Below are 12,618 nucleotides of genomic sequence, written 5' to 3' on the forward strand. Positions count from 1 at the left end.
TCTATAGCCATTGGTCTACCCTGGATCCCATCCCCCGCCACATGGCCGGTGAGTGTCTTGACAGCACGCTGTAATATGAAGGAGGTGAGGATCCAGCTTCCCTCCTCTCCTGCAGCTCTCCACCCCCCACCTCCCTTTTTATTCACACTCCTTTCCTTAGACATCAGGAAGTAGTTGCAGATAGACCTTCATTCACCTCTCCCTCTGGATTTCTTTGGGTTTTTTTTGCTCTTTTATATGGATATACAAATTAACTCTTTTTTTTAAATACCACATATCATTGGGCTGTGTGTGACTGGGTGAATTATTGACGCTGATAATGCTGTGTATATTCTGTCGAACAGAGAGAATCCGTGATTGTACACTGCCTGCCCTGTCTTGTGTCTACTGCCAGGATTGCACAATGATAAAGTAGTTTAATAAGAAGGTTTGGATCTCCTTAAAAGCCTTGATTTCCGCAGTGGAGCCATTTGGTGCCCTGATTCCTGCCATAACCCCTCCACCACACCCACAAACCCACCTATACAAACACCCTTCCCCTCACACACACACACACACACACACATTCTGTTCTCTTGCTTTGTGCTTGCTAATTCCAGATGTGCAATCAGCCAGTGCATTCCGAACCACTGCAACAGAGTAACAGGGCAGCACTTCTACATACAGCTATAACCCGCATCACTGCACCAGACAGGACTTTTTAATATATATATTTTTTTAAATCATTTTATTTTAGGGTTAAAGGAACATCTTTTGATCCCAGCTGTGAGGCTGTGAAAGTGAGTGCAGATGTGGACACTGCAGCAGGATACAAGATCCTCTTATACAGCCTGGCTTGCTGGTGATACGATGTCAAATGGAGCAAGATATCTCCCATGACTGAGTGCCATTGTTTTCAAAGAGATGTCTAAAAAAGAACGATCAACTCTCCAAAATCTGCATTTGATAAGGAACCACACATAGACTTCCAAGTACATGGACTATTCCATAGAACTCTGAGCCAACAACATTCCACTCAGTTGGATACAACTAATGGGACTGTGATCTGATATAACACTGTCTGAAAAAGGCTTCTGTACAAGCAACAGGATTTCATGTTTTACTTTTTTTTTTTTAATCTGCTGACGTCATTCCAGGATTTATCTCCGACTGTCTTCTTTTTATTTATTTATTTTGGGGGACCCCCACTGACTGCTCATTGACTTCCATCTATTTTTTTGTGTGCAGTTGGGTTCTGACATTTTCAGATGTGAACATATTCAAACAGATAAAATATAAAACACTTGGGGAGGAAGGAAGGAAGTTCAGAACCCGCTCTGGATGCCTTTGCAGGGAATGTGGTGGTGGATTTGCTGTAGACATGGGTTCACCCTCCTGGGCAGAGACTATGGGGAGAAGGAGGAAGAAGAGGAATCATTTGAGATGAAGAGTGCTTCTGATGTTCAGATTTGCAGTAGACAAGTAAGTTAAATCTGCACTTTTACCCCCCGATCTCAAATACCCTCATGTATTAATAATGCCAATTGTCAATTTTAACCATGGTTCCTGAACTACATTTCCCATGATGCTCAGCGTACCATCAGCTGGCTCGGCGTCAAGGGAATTGTAGTTCCCAGACCTCTGCAGTATAAAGACAAGCTATAGTATCACTTGCATTTACTTGAGTTGACTAATTATACTCTTAAATGCCAGGGGTTAGACAGCGCACTGCTGCCCATTGTGGCAATGAAAGGGGGAATATGCCATTGCTATGAACATATGATATCTTTATAGATGACTGGTGAAAATATTTGTATTTTATTTTTTTAACTTGATTAGGTTAACACTCTTTTTCATCTCCAGATAAAGCACAGTCAACAATATTTGCTTAAATCAAAATACTGATATGGTTAAATTTATGCAGGCAATAATGCATGTTGTTTAGTAAAAAAGCACAAACTTTAAGTAAACACACCAGTAGTTTTAAATTAAAACCATCATTCTTTTTTTTTTTTTTCGAGTGGGCCTACACATCTTACAAAATTAAAATATGCACAACATACACGAAGGTATCATTTGCATTGATTTACTGACATTATAGTATCAGTCAAAAAAATCTTAACATATTATCTAGGCATACTATCTGATTATTTACAGATCTATAGTTAGTCCTCTTGAAGTGATTCATTTCTCAGAAAAAGATATATATAGAGAGAGAGAGAGAGAGAGAGAGAGAGAGAGAGAGAGAGAGAGATTTGTGTTTAGCAATGTATTAACTATCCACTTACTTCAGGTGGAAGGGGTTTTCATCCACACTTTTTCCCCCCACCACAACTCTGTTGGTATATATACATATACCAAATGTGATGTCAGTAAATCAATGCAAATGATACCTTTGTGTATGTTTCTTTACTAAGAGTGAAAACATGTATACTTTAATCTTGTGAGATGTGTAGGCCCACTTGAAAAAAAAATTAAAAAAAAAAAAGAATGATGGTTTTAATTTAAATTAAATTTCTTCTGCAATAAAAAAAAAATTAATATATTACGAACAATATATTAAGAACAAATTGTAACTGATAATAAAGGAGGGAAGGGTCAAATATACTTACATTTTCAAACTTTGCGTTTTACTTGCATCTGACAGATAGTAATTTTGATTGCTACTAATGTATCTGATTTTCATCCATGAATATCCTACTATAAAATGTTACAGTTTGTGCTGTATGATCACACTATCTGAAACAATGGTGGAATACAAGAAGGCTAATTGAATTCTCAGGCAGACTAGTAGCTTGCTTGTGGCCTAAGGGCCTAATGAGCACAGTACAGTGATCAGACAAGTTGGATACCATAGAGGAACCATTGTGGCATAGATCCACCACCCTTGGCTTGTCTCCAGTTTAAAAGCAACTCTCTTTTCTATGGGCTAAATTAGGCAGCAAAAAATGTCAAATCTGTGCAGCTCTATCTTACCTTACACATTTATGTGGTATATTGTATTCTGTCAGTGCTGTTTACATCCTAAATCAGTAGAAACTATAATTTCATGTCTATAATGTGTATGTCCAGGTTAGCAATTGCATGGGATTGAGTACTGTTATATTGCAGTTCAAACCAAGACATATAATAGAGCTAGTTCTACTAGTGACTCCATTTTTAGTTTGAAATATGGCAAATGCATGATTTAGAAGGCACATTTCAATTTTCCCTGCTCTCAGCTCCCTGTATTACACACAGAAGGCACATGAATATGACATCATATTTCGATTGCCTTCTCCTTACTGGGACCAGTGTGCTGTTTTAATCAGGTATGTTTGTTAAACATGCACACGGTCCTTGACAACTAAAATGCAGTTCCCCATCACTGATTAAAATGGCAATTTGGCCGCCTCAATCGGTGACTGAGGAATTTACAAAAACATGTGCCATACAGATGAGCTGCACAAAATTATATGTAAAAGTAGTGTAATAGACATCTTTTCCATTGGCGCCCTAGCAATGATGGTGGAACTTTGCTTCCTATATTTATCAATAAATGACCAGGTTTTCTTTCTCTGTCAAAACACCATCAGAACTTCTGCCAAAGGCCTCACAGAGCACAATACACTGCTGTTAAATGTTTTTTTTGGTTTTTTTATATTAGTTAAAACTGCTTAGACGGTAAAAATATATGTCATTTTAATAGAATTGTCATCTTCTGCCCTCTGATCTAATAACTTTTTATCTTGTTCATGGAGATGTCTAGCAAAGAACCTTATCCCCAACCCCCACACCCACACATACTCAAGCTGTCTCTTTATATTACTTGAAATCTTCTTCCCAGTGTAGGGGAGCTCATACTTGTGGGCATTTGGGCACTGATGCCTTATCCACGCCCTCTCTTGTGAAAATCAGTATCATTAAGAACACAAAATATGTTGACTACTTTATGAGGGGAGAATGCAGGGGTAAGGGTCATAGTAGATATCTCCATGATAGTGATAAGTAAAACTATTGTTTTTTTTTTTTTATTAGCTGAAAGGTATATATTTAGATTGCTCTTTTTCTATTTTGTTAATATTATTAGTAGTAGTAGTATTTAAAAGGCATCTACAAATTCCACAGTGCAGTACAATGGGTGGACATGTTGGATGCACAGAAACAGAGGGGGTTGCTCATATGAGCTTACATTATAGAGGGAGTGGGTTATTAAAGAAGTACGTTAAAAAAACAACCTTAACTTTGCAGGCTGCGCAGGGCCACCAATAAGCTCTCACAGTGCCACCATAATAATGAGACCTAAATGTGTTCGATACGGAGAATGAATAAGATCGCTAGTGTTGCAGTTATTGTAAATGCTGTTATTTATAAACAGCATAAATAAGCACAATTGGATCCATGTCATAAAGAAATAAGATAATGCTCTTTGAGCTTTTTTTTTGCTTTGCGGTTTTCTGGATCCAATGCAGCAATTCTACAAGTAGAATCATTTTTTATAAAACTCTCCAGGAAACTAATCTGCAATAATGACTTTGATAAAGTAAAAATAAAACACAGATTTTTGTATGCTTGATACCAGATATACAGATAAATGCATTTTGAAAAAAAAGGATTAAAAAAAAATTCGACCACAACGTTCTCATGATTCCTCTTCTGCAACTGTCACTAGTCTAATACTATCCTTACCTTTTTGTATCATTTTACCCCACTCCCTCTGGCATGTAAGCTCATTGAGCAGGGCCCTCAGTCCCTCTGTTCCTGTGTGTCCAACTTGTCTGGTTACAACTACATGTCTGTTCGTCCACCCTTTGTAAAGCGCTGCGGAATTTGATGGCGCTATATAAATAATAACAACATAATAATAATAATAACAATGCCTGCTTCCAAGAGGAAGTAACGAAAACCCTTCAAGCACACAATATTGTACATTTTCCACAAACACCTAATACATACAGTTCTTTATCAGTTTCTGTACAAACCCTAGTAGTAGCAAGTGTCACACCTAGTCCTCATGTAATATGTGACTTGTAGCTTACCCAAGTAACTTCATTCATACTCATAACTATATTTGCCGCACACGGTAAAGCTTTGAAAATGAGTTTGATAGCTGAACTATAAACCCCTTAATGGCACGGCACTTACATTTAAAATAAATAAATATTGGCTGAAAGGTCATAAACTGTACTACAACAAAAACTGAACCATCCAAGCAGGTTAAATTCAGGAACCAGCCTGTCGTAGGGGCAAGGGAGAAAACGTGAGATGCAGGGTAACCATATGGCAGTGCTATTTCCATACATTGAAGTAGATAATGATTTTGGAGTTGTATTTACATTCGGGTGTATTTGGATTAAAGGGCTACTCCAATCCTGCTGTAGTGGGTATGACGTGAGGAATGGTCCCATTTTTCAGTAATGAGCTTAACTTTTTTTGCAACAGTTCTTCTTAACTGGTCCTGCCGGGTACCTGGCCTCCTTGATAATATGAAAGTAACGGGAGGACCGAAATTGTCTGTGCCGGATCTCAACCAGTTGTGTCTGTAGAAGACAAACCTACAGAAGTAAATCATTTCTGAAAATGAGGGGCATTCTGATGTAACTTTTTTTTTGTAATTTATATTTTATTACATAGTGCAAGTAAAAGCAAGCTTAATGCTGGAGAACTACATTTGATCAAGCAAATATTAACAACCTGTGAATGGCTCAATGGTGACTCCTTACGTTAAAATAGACTAAAGCCTCTTGCTAATTGTCCCTTTAAATACCTAAAAGCGGAATAGTAGGCATTTGGACCTAACCAGGTTGCTTATGCTCAGACAGGGCCATATTTACATGTCAGGTGCCTATAAGCACAACATATTAAGGTGTCCCCAACCCAAGAAAAGACATATAAATACCGTATTTATTGGCGTGTAACACGCACTTTTTCTCCCTGAAAATAGGGGGCAAATGATGTGTGCGTGTTATACGCCGATATACATATTTTTCGCTCCATAAGACGCACTCAAAAGTGAGGGGAAATGTCTGTGCGTCTTATGGAGCGAATGTGAAGGTTTACTTACCTGTTTTGAAGCGTGGGCCGGTGTTCAGCGTGCACCGCGGTACTGGAACTTCAATTTCAGGTTCCGGTTTCTGGCGGGACTGAAAGGAAGTGCGCACTCGGTGCTGCGTAGTGATGCTGGGGCCGGAGTGACATCATATTCCGGCTCCGGCATCACTGCAGTGCGCGCGAGGGAGCTGAACAGGAGGATCAGTGCTTCCTCGCTGCCTGCCAGGAAAGTGCCGCCGCTGCCACCCTCGGGGGGGCCCTGAGGTGGCTAACTGGCAGAAAGTGCCGCCCAAGGCAAATGCAAGGTCAGCCTTGCGGTAAATACACCCCTGGTTATCTTACAAGTCTGAAAAGCTTCATCCCTTGCATAAACCAAGCTGGTTATACCATCTTGATTTTATATTATATGTTTTCTCATGACTTTTTCAACTACGCTACGCTATGCAATTACTATTGAATATATTCCTGAGGAAATGTCTTTCTAAACCTGTATATCTAACAAAGTACGCAAAAATAAAGGATTAAAAAAAAAAAAATAGGTAGAAATCAACTATGGATTGTCCTCTTTAAAACAGTGAAAACAGAAGTATTTTCTGGCAATGCCAGTTCCAAAGGAAATGTGTATTTATCCATAGATGTTTTATGTCATTAGTCATTAAAAATGGCCATGACCCCCAGATGAGACCTAACTGAATGTTACTTATAAAAAGAAAGCAGCCCGATCCTCCTTTTCCTACAGAGCACCGCAATTATGGAACGACCTCCTGCACACTTTCAAATCTTCCCCGAGCCTAAAATCCTTTAAGAGATACCTCTCTACATATCTCAAAACAGAATGCACCTGTAATGGTTGATTATGTATTTCCTACATGTTCTATGTTAAATTTTATATAGATTGTGTATTAATATTGTTCTTGTATTTTATTGTACCCTATTGTATCAATGCAATGTTTTGTGAAACCGGGACATACTTGAAAACAAGAGAAATCTCAATATATCCTTCCTGGTAAAATATTTTATAAATAATAAATAATAATAAATGCATTAGGATATATATATATATATATATATATATATATATATATATATATATATATATATATATATATATACATATATATATATATATATATATAGTTGTGAATTGGCAACCAACTACAGTAATGTGAATCTTAGTGAAAACTCACCATGAGTGGGCGCCACCTTTGTTTATGGTATAAACTGCTAGGTTTCCCAAACATTTATTGCCTACAAGTGATATTATTGTTTTTTGACCAGTAAACATTAACTCGTCCTACAGCTTGCGGCTCTTATTGTGAAAAAGGTAATTTCGTTTAAACAAAGTTTCTCTGACTAATGGTAGTAGCCTATATTTGTCCAAGGGCAAACATTGTACACATTGCTTTATTCATATGCCTTTATTTTATGTACACTGTAAATGTCTTGATGGTATGTTGTTTTTGTTTCTATTATTTTCTAGATTTGCAACATTTAAAGTAATGTTTACACTGAAAGGCGCCGAAGAACAAAATTCAGATTTTGTGACATTCCAGAGAATCTTTTTAGTTTAATCTGTTATGCCAGGTTCAGCTAAATGTATGACAGCTCCGGAAGCAAAAATGTAATTCATTAAAATAAATTATATATTTCATTTCTTTGAGAGCTAGTACACAGGTACTTACCCGCTAACCGTTGAGCCAGAGTTTCCACCTCCAAAGGGTTTGTGGGTGCTACGCTGCTCTATTACCTCGAGGTCCTCCTTATTCCCTCTCCCTCTGCACAGCAATTGACCCTGACTACGGTCACTCTCCCAAGCAAGACAATATTCCCTGGTGATGTCATCATGCTGCCTTCAGTGCCATCAATAAGATGCAGTGGTTTTGGTGCTAAGAGTGTCTTTTTAAAGTGCGTAGGAAACACGTATTGCTTAATAAGGATTTAATTTTCATCTATACATTGTACTAGAAACATTTCTCAGACGTCCATGGATTAATGGTGTAGATTACGAATCTGACATCCACGTGCGTTAGAGTGTACAGGCCATCCCAACATCCCAGTATTCTTACCATGCATATGATGCCCCATCATGGAGATGGAGGAAGATCCAGTGATAGGTTGAGCACGTTGAACACACTCGCCCTATCACTACTGTCCACTGATTGAGAGAAGTGCTTTAGAAAGGAGCTTACATATTGGGCATAAATATAATTTTTATTATAAAATATAGTTTTGATCTTGATATGTAAATTTTGCTCTTTTTCATCAGCTGCTTTACAAGTATTTCACTATTTTTAGATCTTGACACTTTGAAAGTTTCAAGCCACTTCTAGGTACTTTAAATATTTTTATAAAACTAAATATATAAAGTGATGACATTCCGCTTTTGAGACAGCTGAACAGACACAGTAAAGTCTGATATATATATATATATAAATATATATATATATGCAACTAAATGTTTTTGTGAAACAACTTATAGAGCCTTGTATGAAAATTGGAGTACCAGTTCTTGCTGTGCACCCATGCTACAAGCATTCATCAACCCCAGAAGGATTAGTGTATAAGAAGGTAAAGAAAGAAAGAGATAATAAGGTGTAATGCATATTCTGTATTGTGCTTCAAGGAGCACTATAGTGTTAGTTACGAGACTGTACTCCAAACACTCTACTGTCCCGTCCCCAACTGTGAAGAAAGGTTTAAAAAAACCTTTTTACACTTACCTGATTCCAACACTGAGGTTTCTTGGTGCTGGATCGCTCTCATCCTCTGACTTCAGCGATGGCTATAGTCTTAAAGGAACACTGTAGGCACTGTATCAACTTCATCTGATGTTGCTAAAGTGCCTTCAATATTACCCCCTCCCCTTTCCTTTTCCTGTCCTACGCCAATAGCCCCTTTATTTTACTAAATAAAAGGTTTGGGAGCATAGCACAAAGTCCTCTGGGTATGAGAGCCTGGCATGTTACTTCCCCGCTCGCATACCGTAACATACTATGACGTCATTCACGCATGCGCAGTGCTGTCAAGGACTGCCATGGAGAATCATTGTATGCATACACCTAAGGTCCTCAATGATCCCAAATGCCACCAGGCTAACGACACTTGAGGAGGTTGTGGCAGCGCCAAGGGAGACTCTGTGCTGGACACCTAGTGGGGCCCTGACCTAACTAGGGACATCAGGACTGTAGCGCTAGGAATACAGGTATGTATTCCTTACGCTACAGTGTTCCTTCAAACTAAAACTGTCATAAGATGTTCACTTTAAGATGAATCACCTCAAATGCAATGAATAAATCATATATCAGAGAGATACACCATTCAATCAAAGTAAAATTTAGAGAAATTCACTAACCCTACCCTCTGCTCCTGCACTCCCCTGCCATCAGCTCTGCGGGTGTTACTGTTCTGTAATACCCACCTTTGCTCTGCCTGTGCTCCTACCGGTCTTTTCATCAATTTGCACTGCGTGAGGACTCTTCACCTTGTTCCTATACTCACTTCACATTCTCTCTAGCTAGCTCTAAGAGCATCAGCTAGAGAGTTACCATAGCAATGATTGTGGTTGCTATGTGTGATGAGCAGGAGGACCACCTATGGGATGTCTTCTAATGTCCCTTGTTAGTCAATCCTTTGGCATAGAGTCTACGTGGGAGGAAGAGTAATTTTTTAATAGGTTCTTCATATAATCTATACATTTGATAGAAAATCTGCTAGCACAATGTATAGATGAAATGTTATGCTCTTTCAAATGAGCATAAGTTGTAGGTAACATGACAAGTACCCTTTAAAAATTCATTTAAGTAGGCACCACAATTCTAATAATAAGCATTACTCGTTAAACAAATTAAACTAAATGGGGAAAATTTAGAGAACTTACAAGGTAATATAAAATTGTAGGCCATAAAAGACAAATTGGAAACATTCTCCAATACAACTATTTGTCCAGATTGGATATTCTGATGTAAAATATATATATATATATTCTTAAAAAAAAACAACCTTTTTCAACAGAAAATGTCACGTCTTTTTGTTCTTATAGTAAAGAGCTCTTTCCTCTGCCATATACAAATTTTAATTTTTCTAAGTCTAAATGTGTGAACTCTTGTTCTTTGTACAAAGTGTGTTTTACATTGTGCTGTTTGAGAGGTTGGTGTAAGAGAGTGGCCTTCACAATGCAATCTGATTCTTGTTCTATGAAAGTCATCTAAGGAGCGGCTCAAACACTGGATTCCCAACGGCATTGAAAAACCTGTTCAACGGGATATAATTTTAAGTGTTACTGCTGTCTTTTTTAGTAGTAAAGATTGCAATTTCTACGTGTCATGTAATGGGGTAAATGAAATGTCACGTAAAAATGATGCCAGACAAGTAACTCTTTGAGATGTGTATTTGCTTGCCTTTCTCTGTCTCCAATTGTTTTATTAGTCAACAATAATATGTTATATAGTGCACAGTCTTCTTGTCAGACTCAAAAAGTCTCACTACTATATACCACAACAGATGTTACAATTTAAATGAGCACTCTAGGCACCATAACCACGTCAACAAATTGAAGTGGTTATGGTGCCTGGAGTCCCTGTGTTCTTTCGTCTGTTTCATAGTTAAACCGTTTCTAAACACTTTTAGCCTATCACTGCCTGCTATCGTTAGTATGATATGGTATCATCACTTGTCTTTACCCGTGTGTCTCATTTCCTCAATTCCAACTCTCTCCTTGACCCCCTTCAATCTGGCTTCCGCCCTCTCCACTCTACAGAGACTGCCCTTATCAAAGTTACTAACGACCTAATCGCAGCTAAATCCAAAGGCCACTACTCCATACTAATTCTTCTTGACCTCTCAGTGGCCTTTGACACCGTTGATCATGCTCTCCTTCTTCAAACTCTTCAATCGCTTGGTCTCTGTGACTCTGTCCTCTCGTGGTTTTCCTCTTATCTCTCCCAACGCTCATTCAGTGTCTCTTTTTCTAATCATACCTCCTCCCCTCGTCCTGTCTCGGTTGGAGTCCCCCAAGGCTCTGTCCTTGGTCCCCTTCTATTTTCTCTTTATACTGCCTCTCTTGGCAAACTTATTACCTCTTTTGGATTCCACTACCACCTGTACGCTGATGACACCCAGCTATATCTCTCCTCCCCAGACCTCTCCCCTGCCGTCCTGCAACGTGTACTGCTTGCCTTTCTTCCATCTCTGAAAGGATGTCTTCCCGCTTTCTGAAACTCAATCTCTCTAAAACTGAGCTCCTTGTCTTTCCACCTCCTAATACTGATCCTCCTCTTTCGCTCTCCCTTCAAGTTTGTGCTACCCACATCAGTCCATCCTTGCAAGCACGCTGTCTTGGCGTCATACTTGACTCTGGTCTCACCTTTGAGCCTCACATCCAGCATGTTGCCAAATCCTGTAGATTCCATCTTAAAAACATAGCCCGCATCCGCCCCTTTCTTGCACCAGATACTACCAAGGAGCTTGTCCATGCTCTAGTAATTTCCCGCATGGATTATTGTAACCCTCTCCTGATTGGTCTTCCCAAAAGCCGTACTGCACCCCTACAGTCCATAATGAATGCTGCTACTAGACTCATTTTCCTAGTCGTTTCTCTCACACCTCATACCCTCTGCCAGTCCTTACATTGGCTGCTATAGGAGTCAATTCAAGGTACTAACTCACACCTATAAAGCACTGAACAACTCTAGCCCCTCTTATATCTCCTCACAGATCCATAGGTCTCTCCGCTCTGCCTGTGACCACCTCCTGTCCGTTGTCTGCACTCGTACGGCCAACTCGCACTTGCAGGACTTCTCGCGGGCGGCTCCCTTCCTATGGAATAGCCTGCCTACCGCCATCAGACTCTCCCCTAGTCTTGCATCTTTTAAGAAGTGCCTTAAAACCCATCTCTTTAGGAAAGCTTATGGCCTCCAAGACTAACCCCTACCTCACATACCTGTCTCTTGCCCTCTCCTAAAGGGCAGCCCACCTTATTTGACTGCAAATTCCTGTCCTAATGAGTTTTACACCCCACCTCCTATAGAATGTAAACTCGATTGAGCAGAGTCCTCTTCAACCTATTGTTCCCGTAAGTTTATTTGTAATTGTCCTATTTATAGTTAAATCCCCTCACATAATATTGTAAAGCGCTACGGAATCTGTTGGCGCTATATAAATGGCAATAATGATAATAATAATAAAGGCCAGAGCTGTGCTTCTGCAAAAGGGGGCCAGGCTACAGGTGCATGGGGGAAATTATTTACTGTTAAACTGTTCAGAAACAGTTAGCAATGAAACAGGGTTGCTGCTCAAGGCCTTTAGGCACCATGACCACTTCAATGAGTTGAAGTAGTTATTTTGCCTAGACTTTCTCTTTAACTTTAAAAAGTGCATTGCTGGATGCAATGCAAGCTTATGAAAAAACAGGGTCTTCTTTTTATTTTTTAATTGGAACAACCTTTTCGACTGTGTACAAGAGACAAGAGACAAGAGACAAGAGAGAGAGAGCGGTATGGCAAATTAAAAAGTAATTCAACTCTTTTTTGAGTAGAGCTTTCATATTCAGCTAGCCAACTTTGTGGTCCGTTTGTGATATTAAAGGCCACTAGTGCAAATAGCGGAAGAGTC

At 39.1% G+C, this 12,618-nt stretch overlaps 1 protein-coding gene across 2 annotated transcripts in view; it reads left to right on the top strand.

Moving 5' to 3' along the window:
• Positions 1-1,223: 1,223 nt before the first annotated feature.
• Positions 1,224-12,618, top strand: part of PLEKHH3 (pleckstrin homology, MyTH4 and FERM domain containing H3) — a 99,984-nt gene continuing 88,589 nt past the window's right edge. For both annotated transcript variants that reach the window (XM_063458932.1, XM_063458933.1), the window contains exon 1: positions 1,224-1,461. In XM_063458932.1, the coding sequence (XP_063315002.1) occupies positions 1,321-1,461 (141 nt within the window). In that variant the 5' untranslated portion in view covers positions 1,224-1,320. The remainder of the gene's footprint in view (positions 1,462-12,618) is intronic.

Source organism: Pelobates fuscus, chromosome 6 (genome assembly GCF_036172605.1).
Source record: "Pelobates fuscus isolate aPelFus1 chromosome 6, aPelFus1.pri, whole genome shotgun sequence".
In the NCBI taxonomy this organism is placed as follows: domain Eukaryota; kingdom Metazoa; phylum Chordata; class Amphibia; order Anura; family Pelobatidae; genus Pelobates; species Pelobates fuscus.